This window comes from Mastigoproctus giganteus, chromosome 7 (assembly GCF_048544385.1).
Source record: "Mastigoproctus giganteus isolate SK-2022 chromosome 7, ASM4854438v1, whole genome shotgun sequence".
NCBI classification, from domain to species: Eukaryota; Metazoa; Arthropoda; class Arachnida; order Uropygi; family Thelyphonidae; genus Mastigoproctus; species Mastigoproctus giganteus.
The window spans coordinates 40,623,736-40,636,220 of NC_143581.1; the positions used below are offsets into that span (position 1 = coordinate 40,623,736).

At 35.6% G+C, this 12,485-nt stretch overlaps 1 protein-coding gene across 1 annotated transcript in view; it reads right to left on the minus strand.

The window, feature by feature from the left end:
- Positions 1–944: 944 nt before the first annotated feature.
- LOC150082839 (epithelial splicing regulatory protein 2-like) overlaps positions 945–12,485 on the minus strand; it is a 35,136-nt gene continuing 23,595 nt past the window's right edge. The window contains exons 3-7 of the mRNA XM_090376856.1: positions 12,040–12,255; positions 7,559–7,795; positions 2,643–2,838; positions 2,262–2,500; positions 945–1,323 (exon numbers count right to left, since the gene is read on the minus strand). Coding sequence (XP_090232982.1) covers positions 1,165–1,323; positions 2,262–2,500; positions 2,643–2,838; positions 7,559–7,795; positions 12,040–12,255 — 1,047 coding nt within the window. The 3' untranslated portion in view covers positions 945–1,164. The remainder of the gene's footprint in view (positions 1,324–2,261; positions 2,501–2,642; positions 2,839–7,558; positions 7,796–12,039; positions 12,256–12,485) is intronic.

Genomic DNA, 12,485 nt, shown 5'->3' on the forward strand with positions numbered 1-12,485 from the left:
AACTCAGACTTTTTTTTTTGGCTGATGCAGCAAAAGTCTCAGGCTTTCTTGCACCATGTGGCTAATAATAATAATAATAATAATAACAAATTTTTAAACTGAATCACCGTGTTAAAAATACATCAGTACAGCCATCTATGGAGAAGTTGGTTAACTAACAGGATTTAGATTTTTAGGCATATTTTAAAATGCAAACGATTTTTCTGGTCTGTTATTATTTTATTATAGAAAATCAACGTTGATAATTAGCGTAATAACATGATAAAAAAATAAAAGGAGTATTTTTGGTGATATACCTTATACAAAATTCTTGTTTCTTTTAAAAATTATTAGTAAAAATGCGAAAGCAAAACCGGGACCAGTTGCTCAGCACAGCATGTTTGAAGCCTTCAACCATATCGTACTTGTAATTGTGCAAAAGAAATAGAAATCTTTTATATTAACATGTGAAGAAAAATAAACAAACAGCTTTATTTTTAAGATGAATTAGTGATATTAGTGAAAGTAAGTGCTCTCTAAATTAGAGAAATTAGACTAGAAGATATTTCAGAAAAAGCACGAAACTTTCTAGTAAGTTTGCTAAGAGAATAATACGTATTACATTCTTGCATTGTGGCGCCATCTATGCTGCACTCTGATAACCAATAGAAAATCCTTTAAGAGGAAATGAAACCTTTTATTTACATTGCTCGTAAAAATTATAATATTATTTAGAACTTTCTGTTAGATCCGAGCTTGTGTGACCCTTAATCTGTTAAATTAATTGAGCCTCAAATTACTACAAATGAATTCTTCAAGAATATTTATGAAAAAAAAAAAGAAGAGGAAGAAAGATAGGTAAAATATTGTTTAATGAGTGGTTTCGATTTTACAGTCATATTAAACAAGCAAAATGGTCTGTAAATGGTCATTGTCTGTCTCTCTCTTCACTCTCTCTCCCCACTCAACCGACTTCATTAAAATCCTTTCATGAAAAAGTTCGTCTTTCGGCCCTCGATTTTCACTAAAACGTCCGTTTTTGTCCGAATAACGGTCGCTCTAGCACGTCCACAAATTCCGCGTTCGTTTGCTGCACCATTACGCTGAGCTTACTTGTCGTATCGGCAGGTGGAGCCACCCACACATCACTGGCGTCACTGGATCAATTGCTGCGATGAGGTCGAATTAGAGAAGAAACAATTCGATATACCGATTTCCTATGTTCTGACGATTCTTTTCTTGTACGGCACGTTCGGCTTCGATGCGGGTCGGAAAAGTCACCAAAGCTTCTCCACTGGGACGACCGTCGCTATTTCGCTGTATCTGAATGCACTCCGGGGTTAACTGAAATAAACCAAATGATTTGTGTAAGCAAGAAAAAAGAACGGTTTTTCTACGAACTATAGAGGATCAGGTTCTTTCTGTATAGCAGCAGATTAATTTGGGATACAAATTATTTCTGAAAACAGAAATTCGCACTTCTTCCCCGAATATTGTTAATACGAAAATAAAGTTCGTTGTTCATAGCATTAAAACTAATCGAAGTTTTCAATTGTTAAATTGTAGCTGTTAAAAAAAAAAAAAAAAAAGCAGACGATCTGTTAAAAAAAGCAGACGATCTGTTAAAAAAGCAGACGATCTGTTAAAAAAAGCAGACGATCTGTAAAAAAAAAAAAACTGACGATTTGTAAAAAAAAATAAAAGCAGGCGATAATCATAATTTATAGTAGGGAGATTTTTAATTTTATATTCTTATTATGATGATTCTTATAATGATTCTTATTAATGGATAATTTTACAAAGGTTAAACTGAAATCACGGTCAGAATTAATTTTGAATATTCAATAATATTTTACTCAATTAAGCTTGCATTTTCGTTCGTACTCTTCTGGAAACTTTGTGAGTATGAAACTGGATGAGGAGCTTTTTCAGTTAAAATTTGTTTTTCTTTTTTGGATGATTTCTCAGTACAAGAGAAGAATCGATTAGCAGGACTTTAGATTTTGTACTACAATGGGAGGATGGCCGGGGATCAAAACTTGTTACGTCTGTGGTTTAAAAAAATCTCTATATCGACTTTTCATAAATAGTAATCTCATAAAACACTTTGTATTGCACAATTATTACATCGCAATTATTCAGTGAACAAAAAAAAAAGAAATTGCAAATGTCCAATTGCGGCTGTCCTTGAGAATATTTTACTGATATCATTTTCGTATTTTCCTTACGTTAATTAATTAAATCATTCACTTTTCATTTTTATAGTTTTTTTTCTTACTGACCTCAATGAATCCACTGAAAAAGTTGAGAATGTCTAAAACAGTAGCATTGTAAGGTAATCCCCTCATAACTATGATGGCTGGTAAAGTGGGTGAAAAGAAACTGCTAGGAGACACGGGCGGACTTGGATACGGCCAATAAAATACTGGAGCAAAATAAGTTGGTAGACGGGACGTTACCACATGTGGTGACTGGAGGCACGGATACGTTCCATAGGTCGGAGGTAACACTGCGGGGTTTCCTATACAAGAAAAAGAAACGAAATATTACATTAGCTTCATAATGTAATTGGACACAGTAGATTAGGGTTAGAAGCGTCATTTGCTTCACTTAGATCAAACAGTGTTTGTTTGTATACAAAACTGCCGATTCCATCTGCTTACCTGATGGATAAAAAGGCCTATGGGGATTGATTCCTCCAGTTAGAAAGATATTTAAATCATCCACGGAACATTGAAATACTTCAATATAACGCTGCTTCTTCCCAGATATCATATAATGGTGATGGCGCTGTTGGGCAGTGGCATATGCAGACTGTTCTGAGTTCATTTGGATGAAAGCTTCTCCAGACGGATAGCCCTGCACATATTTGTGGCAAAACATAAAAAGGTAAATATACTTTTCGTATAAATCGTGATTATAGTAAAGCGTTTTACGTTTAAAAAAAATGTCTGTTTAATAATATAGTGTACAGCAGACATTATAAATTCATAGTACAGAGTGGGTCACAAGCCACGAGCCACTTTCCTTTTAATGTGTAAAAAATAAATCGGATGAATGTATAAAATAATATGGTTACTCAAAAAAATTTAAAATTCTATAATAATTCGAAGTCTATATATGAAGTTATTTGTTATATGAAGCAATAAGAGCCAATTTTAGAGTGGCACGTTGCTTCATTCTGTTGATTTACGAATACAAATACATTGTACCGTATAACACTTAATCGTTTTAACATCCATTTATAAATAATATAAATACAAATACACTTGTATTTGTTGCTGATTTATATTTAATTAAATTAGCTTCTATTTTATTAAATGAAATAAAATTCAGTATTACTGTGGCAGCGCCATTTTTTCCGTTGGATTATACGGTTTATTAAACTCTTGTCATATGTTGTTAAGCTATTCTATATATTGCAAAAATCTCTGTACACACGTGCAAAAAATGTCGTACATCAAGTAGGCGTGCAGAATAAATTATCCATTTCCTGTTTACATAATGTATTTTCAATATTTTGCTGAAAGCTGTATGAAATATAAACAAAATTAGGAAAGTGTTATAATTCCAGACTTTTAATACATTCAGTATTTAGACGAACGCAAAAATTAAAGTGAATATTTTATTGACTCAAAGAATTAAGAGTGTTTAAAAAATAGTATCTTTAAAGATGGATTGTGCAACTGTTCCAGTCCAGCTGAGACGAAAAGAACGGAATTTTTCCTGAGTACCTGGTTTGTCAGATACAGACTCAGTTTTCAGGTTTTGTCCTGGGTACTCTTTTCGGTACCATCAGGCAAAAGATATTACTCTATCATTAGTCAACCAATTTATGAATATAAGCTCATTGTGAAAAGGAACATGAGTCCAAAAACCATCAGAATGCAAATCTCAACTCATCTTTTCTCTAGCTTCTTTAAATTAAAACCAGAAACAAAATTAATCGACAAATGAGAATGTCAAGATTGTTACCAGTAATAGCAAGAAAATATAATGAAACTTCAATTGGAGTATTATATTTAGTTATGTAAAAACCAGGAGAAGTCAAAACCATTTGCAAAGATTAGCGTTAGTAAAAGTCCAAACGATGCAAGAAAGCTGGGCTTTTGCAGAATCAGCCAAAGAAAAAGAAAAAGAAACAAAATTGCCTATACAACCTTTATCCTTCATATCACACTTTTCCCACTGCTGAAAGATACTAAGTTAGGATTTCGTCAAAGTGTATGGTAACTCGAAAGGTTTCGTAGTGTAAAGATTTCTTCAAAAAAGCCTATAAGATATATCTGTACAGGAAATGTCCTCGCATAAGAACTTGGCTCAACAGAGCATTAAATTATGACCCCCCCCCCTCACTGCAACATTACCTTCGTTTTAATTTCATTACGCTTTGTAACTTAATTTCACGTATTCATTACATATGGTTAGGTTGCTCAGATTTTCTATTTTTTTTTTTTTTTTTTATTTATTGTACTAGGCGGTCCCGGCCAAAGGTTAGCAACCCCGCAATATATTTACAACATAGAAACATTTACAATTTTCAGATTTACTCCTGAAGAAAAAAAAAAAAAAAAAAAACACACACGGACAAAAAAAATGCAAAAAAAGTCACAATTAGGTTTCAAGTCCAAACCTACTGTCCAGTAACAGATTCTCCAAAGCACAGAAACAGATTGAGCAGCATCAAGAATGCAATCTCTGGCACACAATCCACTGTCTCACAATTCTTAGATTGTCTTTGCAAGCTAACGTAGAAATACGCAGCCGCATCAGTCAAGTTGACACCGGGTACTATAAGCCAAACCAGCACAGAGACCATGAACCTGATCGACAGAGAAACTTCACGAAGAAACATCAGATGACCTGGCACCACGAAGCAAGTCGGGGCAAAGAATCTGGATGACTCAGCAGTATGGACCAAATCTTCACCTAGCAGAGGAAATGTCACCCAAGGATAGCAATATATAGTTGCAAAATGGAAGTGGACACCCACCCTATACCAAAGATAGAATACTTCATCCATGTTCATTTCTACCATTTTGTAGAACTTCTATCCTTAAAAATCATCCTGCCGCTCGCTGAACTCTGTTTAGCAGGATGACATCCCCCCCCCGCCGCGCCAAGTCTCCACTGGCCACAGCAGTCCAGTCTGCTGCTGCATTCTATTATGCCAGTGGTTTTCAACCGGGGTGCCGCAACAACATTCTTGGGGTGCCGTGTAATTTCGGTTTAAGTTACTTAAAGTTATTATTATTATTTTGTTTATTTAATTTATTTTTTTTTTTTTTTGAAATTTATACATTTATTTCATTATAAAAAGGTGTACGGTATCCATTGTACCGTATCTTTTTAATTTTGTGGTGATCTGTAATTGATCTTTATTTAGCACCTCTATATAAAGAATAAAATTATTATATAGGTATATATTAAAAGGTCGAAAACCACTGTGTTAGATATTTCTTTTGGCCTAGGGGTGCCGTGAAGAAATTACTGGGACACTAAGGGCGCCGTGAACCGAGAAAATTTGGGAACCTCTGTACTATGCTGTTAGGAGTCCCAAATTTCCATCAAACAGACAGGCGGGACCACATACCACAACAAGACTTGCTGTGGTATTTGGTCCCGTCCAAAGGAGCTCATCCACAAAGATACAGATCAGGGAGACCATTCATTCAAGACATCCATGTTCATCAATATCCATCTCCTAAAAACCGCCACAGCAAACTCCCTGAATGAAATCTTGCAATGAAATCTTCTTTTGACCTAAGTAGTCGAGGTTCAACCCCCACCTCTATGCTAGCCAAAGACAGAAACCTCAGTATCAAATCATCTTTAAGGTCCTGGTATTCTCCGTATGTTATAAGATGTGTTCAAGATTTAATTTCCTCACAGTAGCAAGAACGTCTGTCCATCGTTCCAAGTTGATTGAGTTTTGAATTGAAAGTATCATTCCCTGTTAGGAGGAATGTTACCTAGAGATTAGGCGCGAACCATTAAATGAATTCAGATTAGTTATACGAAAGCAATTTCAGTATTATAAGGTATCTATATCTTAAGACAAAGTGAAATGAATAAATATGCCGCTTGTTTTCAGCACCCCAGGCCAATGAACAAACGAATGGCACATATCATACATTTCTCGGAATAAATCTCCATCTGGCCCCGTTGTCATAAGTGCCAGCTTGTAATAAATGCTTTTGTCTGCTGAAGCAACCCAATTAAACACTTTAGAAACAACATATCTTTTGAAGGATGAAAAACTCGATTTGCCATGAGTAAAAAATTGCACACCTCCAAGAGGGGCGTGGAGTTCTTCTGACTCAGTTATTCGAAAGCTCTTTAGATATTCCTACTATCACTCAAGGAATAAATCATTTTAGTCTATAAACGAAGCTGGAATGCATACTTTTCCAAACGGGAGGAAAGTGATGTAGCCATTAATATTGTATTAGTTAAAAGGTGTAACTGTGGTCCTTTACAGTAACTACAGCTTGGATTGTTCACCTGTTAGTAATATATATATAAATTAAATTAAATATTCTATTTATACTCCGGCACGACAACCAAGTCAGTATAGTTTACAATAAATCGTCAATACAAATATTTATCGTATTTAGCAGTCACGGGCTTGAACCCCGGTCCACTCAAGAAACGCGTGCTATGCTGACTCTCGCTCCTGACCACTGGGCTACGTCAGGCCAGAGAACTTGATCTTGATGACTTTAGGTTCATTACGTTGTTGACACAGATGGGGTAACTTTTCCTAATTGAAACCTTATGTTGGTTAAAGGGCTAAAGCAATCACTTCATGGAGTCCCTTCCGATTAACAAAAAGCTGCTCTTTGTAGGATGACATCAGTCATATAACGACTGTTAATCGAAAGCATGAATCGCGTGTTTGGGGTCAAACTAGAATCTGCCACGTGCACGTTACCACAAGCTAAACCGAAACCGTGACACAGACAGAGGATCGCAGTAATTGCAGTTAAATTTGATCGAGTGCTGTTGTTGTCGCAACAACTTCATTTCCATAGTAGCTAACTAGATAAACCAAGGACACAGACTAGCGTTTCCTCATTCTCGCTATTAACGTATTCAAGCTGAATATTAGCCAGCTGCTGGCTGTACAATCAACGTTTCCCAACGCTGGCATCTCTCTCTCTATAAAGAAAGCAAGTTAATAAAGAAATTTAGGAAATGAAACATCATGTTAGGTCTGCAAATTCGTACATCAAGTACACTTAATAATAATTAATATCTGTACTCAATTATTTGAGGCGCCACTGCCAGTGTCATTTCATTTGAAATAATTAACATTAATATTTAACACGCACCTATCATTAATATTAATGGAAGCTGTTTAGTATCCTATCAAAACAAAAATTTTCAGTACTGCTACATGTTAAAAAATTGCGCTAAAGCAGCATATGGATGAGCAAAACAGAGTTATGCAAAATCAGTGGAAAGTTCAAATACGTAGTTCCATATCTAGAACTGCTCGTGTGTTGATTACATCATCAATATTCCCCTTGAGTATTTGCTTTCTATAATGCATTAAGATTTAAATTGATATACCTACCTGGGCCGTGTACACCATGTGAACTCCCTGAAGAGCGATGTGTTTGGCATGTTCTCCAAGAAAGTCAAAGATCTGCTCCACTTGTGCTTCGTAAGGTAATCCCCGGAGTCGAATACAGTCTCTACGAGCTCCCGTCGAAGGAAGATGCGCCGAAATTAGCGGAAGTTCAGGTAAACAAGAGATGAGGGGTTGTTGTTGATGGCTGTAGAGCCGCGAATCAAAATTTCGATGTAGCACCTGCAAATAGAAATTTCACATTTCATTTTAGAACTGTCACTTTGATTTCCACAATTTAGTTTCCCTCTTAACACTTTTTTTTAGTGTACAAGACACGGGTCAAAATAATTTAAAACACAAAAGCAAAAGAAACTTAATGACTTGCGTTATAGTATAATGCTCAGAAGTGTTTATCTAAACTCCACTTCATGATATTAACATTATGGGTAACTGTGAGGTGAAATTCGAGTAATAGTTCGTTTTTTTAGGGCCCGGAGGGGACGAGTGTACCTAGAGTACAGGTTAACCTATTGACGTGATATTTAGTACAAATGTCCAGAAGAATATTCTAAATAAATCCTGAAGTTCTGAAAAGAATCAGAGGAGTTGTTTTCCCGATTTATCGCAGCTTTTCTGAAGAGGAGGAACTGGGGAAAGAGCTGTGAAATTGGGCCTGACACCTCCAATTTCTATTGTCCGATTTTAATTAAATATGGAATGGCTCCATAAGATGAAATATAAAATTTATGAAACCAGGATTCGAGTTGTTACATGCAGACAGACAGACAGACACGGCGAAGACAATAATTGTTTTACGAGAAATTAAAAACTAATGTCACCAGTCATTTTCGCTTATATTTAAAGCCATAGTTTTTATTTATTTTTTTAAACAAAATGTGTAAAATATAACTTTATTTTTGGTGTGTAGTCTTGTTTTGTAAGATCTGAAAATCTTACAAAAATAAAATATATTTTTTTGACTTCTGAAGTTAGTTTTCCTTTTTGGATTCTTGCCGTTGGGAGAAATGTTAATAGCGTCAGTTTCTATAAACAAGAATTATCCAGTAAGGATTGTAAAACTTAAAAGGTAGGAAGAACGAAAAACAGAAAATTAGCTTTACATCCGTCAAAAACAGAAAACTGACGGAAAATACTATAGCAAGCCCAGCAGGTGGTACGGCGCAACAAGTTTATGAGGGGTCACGCACCGGAAACGCATATGGCTAAACGCACACACAAGCCTCTAAAAATAGACGCGATGGTCTCCAGTGACACATTTGTGGTTTGTCTGTAGTGCTTTTGAGACAAGCTGTGATGACCCAGAAGGAGTTGTTTTGATGCATTCGGCCTACATGAAAGAGCTCAACGGATGTTAACAGGTAGGAAATAAAAAAGGAGAGGGGTATTGTGAATCACGTGCCACAGGGCTGGCTGACCGAAGCTTTTCAACGAATTAAAGGAAAAATAATAAATAAAGGAGGAGATTGGGAGAACCACTGTAGGAAGGCGTGGAAAACTGAGAAGAAAAATTTGTGGATGGAGACGGACAGAAGGAGAGTGAGAGAGTGTCAGTGAGTTCGGCAGTAAGATGAGAGGGGGTCAGTGTCAGTGAGTGGGGCAGTAAGATGAGAGTTGGAGAAGAAAAGAAAGGAATGAGTTTTTTTTAGATAGAGTAGCCGGTGGAGAAAAGTGGCTAAGTTTAATGTGTAGTCAGTATGAGGGGTAGATAAGCTTTAGGTGAACAGTTAAGTCGTTGATCTAATAAGTTAGTGAGAGAGGCAGTCGAGTAAGTGGAAGGATGAAGATGAGGTGCAGAAGTTGGTCAGACAGTCAGTCAAAAGTAGACTGAGTTTCGAAGTGAGAGATGAACACGTGCCATAGAAAAGAGGGAAAATTTTTCAAGATCCTTAAAGTAGATGAGAAGGAGTCAACTCCATTATGAAGGAACGATATTGCCTGATATTCTGAGAGCAAGTACGCTGGAGCTGATGAAATCCGAAGCCGGACAAAAAGAGTACAGCCATTCTGATCAGATGAAATTAATGCGTCCATAAAGAAATAAAAAGGTACCCAGGAAGGAATCCAGTATCTTATATCGAACTCCCCCAGTGATTGTGAGATGCGACCCAGATAGAAAGAATCCCCTACTCGCTTAGAGAAGGATGTACCGTGAAGTCTGCCAAGTTATGTAAGTAAGTGATTAGTTTGCTTAAGTACTCTCAACATCACACCGACTATAGGCACTCGATAACCAGTTTATCAGAACTTTTGATTGAACACATATGTATAAGTAGTACTTTATTGTAATGAATAAGTTAGTGAATGTTATGGACTGAAGGACATTACCCAGGGCAAGTCAATATACATATAGATAAATTTTGGAAGGGAATAGATATAAAATTTTTGATGTGATTGATACTTGTTAATATTTGGTTAAATAAGTGAATGACTAAGTATGAATTTTGGAAGGGGATAGACGGATGTCAGTAACCCCCGAATGTGCAAGTAGTTAATTGTAGAAATTTGATAGTAATAATAATTACCTAGATTAGAGAAGGTTGTAGGCTATAATCTGTTAGAAAACAGAGTAATGATTTATACTGAAATTAAGAGTATCGGAGCTTTATCAATTTGGAGTAGGAATTGTTTTGTAATGAAAGAAGAATGTTAATAGATTCTTTTGAAAGTCAATTGAACTCAGGAGTAAGGAAGTAGAAACATTTTGTTAGTTTAAAAGAGGAGATAGTTGTTTATGATTTATGTAAAGGAAATAGCCCTCCTTGAGTTTGCTCAATAGGCAAATTACGTTGCTCATTTACATTCTGTTATAAGAAGATGAAATTAAATCTATTTGGTCATGAGTTTAATAAATTTCTTTTGTTTGATGTATCTATGTAAAAGTGTCCAATAAACTGTATTTTTATTATACAACATTTGTGTGTCTCTTTGTTATTCTGAGAAAAAGCCTATCCAAAGGGAATTAAACTCATCAAGGAGATTTTCCCCTAGAACTTGGAATTTTCTGAAGTAAAATAGTCAGATGCGCAAGTGGGGAGTTATTATAAAGGGGAGTTGTTAAAAGGGGAAATAACCAAATATAGAAAATAACATTTTCAAAAATCCCCCCCCCCCCACAGTTTCAAATCAAGGGTTTTAAATCCATTTCAACCAGCGTAGAGAAGAATTATTTAGAAAGAGGAAACATAAGAACAGGTTTAGGCATTGCGTCAACGTTGTCTATTATTTGACTCACTCAGAAAGTAAACGTGCGACTGAGTTTCCTTGTGTCTCCTTCTCCTACTGTTGCATAATAACAATTACACAGCTGAGTTCCGATTTTAGGACTTTTACAAAAACAATAGCAAATAGTGTGCGTGCGTTTTTCAGCTGCTGGAATTTTTATGCTTTTCAAAAGGACAGGGAAGTAAGCATTGATCTATCACGTTATGATATTATTGCTCTGATCCTTCTCGTGCCACCCAGACAGCAGTTTCGGTGGTTATTTTCATCTGCTGACCATCCACATATTGGTGGATGGTCAGGCATGCAGTACGATAATTAACGTATGTCTTCTCATTAACTTTAATCATACTAGAAAACGAATGAGAAATTCTAAATATTTGGTAGTAATGAAAGAGAAAAATTACAACATAAATAAATTAGTTATATTGTTTATGGATAAATTCTTAAGATAGTAATGATTTTTGATATTGTCGTGGTGTTTCAGTGAAATAATAAAATAACGAGGTAAGAATTATGAGCAATGCAGATAATGAATCAAAAGGTAACCCAATCTGTTGTATCTTATGAGCAAATTAGTTTTAAACAATAAATTTCTGTAGCCTTTTCGATCTTATTTAGAATAACTGCAATTTAAAACTATAGTTCATTATAAATTTTTCGGGTGAAAAGTTCATTACTACAAAGTTAGAAAACATCTAAACGAAATAATTGCCACTGTTTATTCTACAACAGACTAATACGATATTAAAATTTTAACTTTTCTGAATGTTGACCACTTTACTTTTGCTGCGATTTAGTTACAGAAACTGAATAAAGGCATAAAAGATGATAATTTCGCTTTTGAAAGTGTCTGCCATATTTTTATCAACATGGTGTGGCTTCCCAACTATCTGTACTATCCAGACATCTGCCAAAGAGTACAGTACTTCGTACACGTTTAAATAACCCTCTTGTCAGTTTATGCTCCTTAACCCTTGCGCACAATATTTCGGCCTTGTTTTGATTAAAATTACTTATTTCAGCAGTAATCCCATAAATGCCTCGTGAGACTTTGAACTTCAGACGGCAGTGTTATGACTTTGTGGACTGGCAACTACCCGCAATTGTACGCTGAGGTGTCTGTTTACTGGATGCACTAGAGGTGGCATAAAAGACTCAAATGCCCGTCTAGATCACTTTGACAACGTACGTGTTTGTTTCCAGCAATATCAGTAGTTGGAATTTCAGTCGAGCAACCCTACCTGCTGGACTTCAGACTCGGTGCTCCGGAACAGCTCGATGTATCGCGAACCGATCACTTCTCGATTCTTCTGTAAGGCTTTATTTGCTAGCTCTTCACATTCGAATAGAACAAAGGCATCCCCTGATGCCCGACCGTCGAATTTTCGTACAAACAGAATTCCCTCCTCTCCTCCAGTGACAGGACAGCAGTTATCACCACTGGCGAAAAACTCGATCTGCAAAAGATAGCAGTAAACGATTAAACAGTTTAAAAAAAAAAAAAAAAAAAAATACACAGCTGAAAATAATATTCAAGTTTCCTTCATCGTACTATTTAAATAAATAAGATTTATCCTGTGAACAAACCTTATTTTTATAATTTTATTACGTAATTTAAAAAAATAATAATAAATAAACAAGAGAAAAACGTTTCAAAATGTTTAGAAAAACTCGTATTCGACTGATG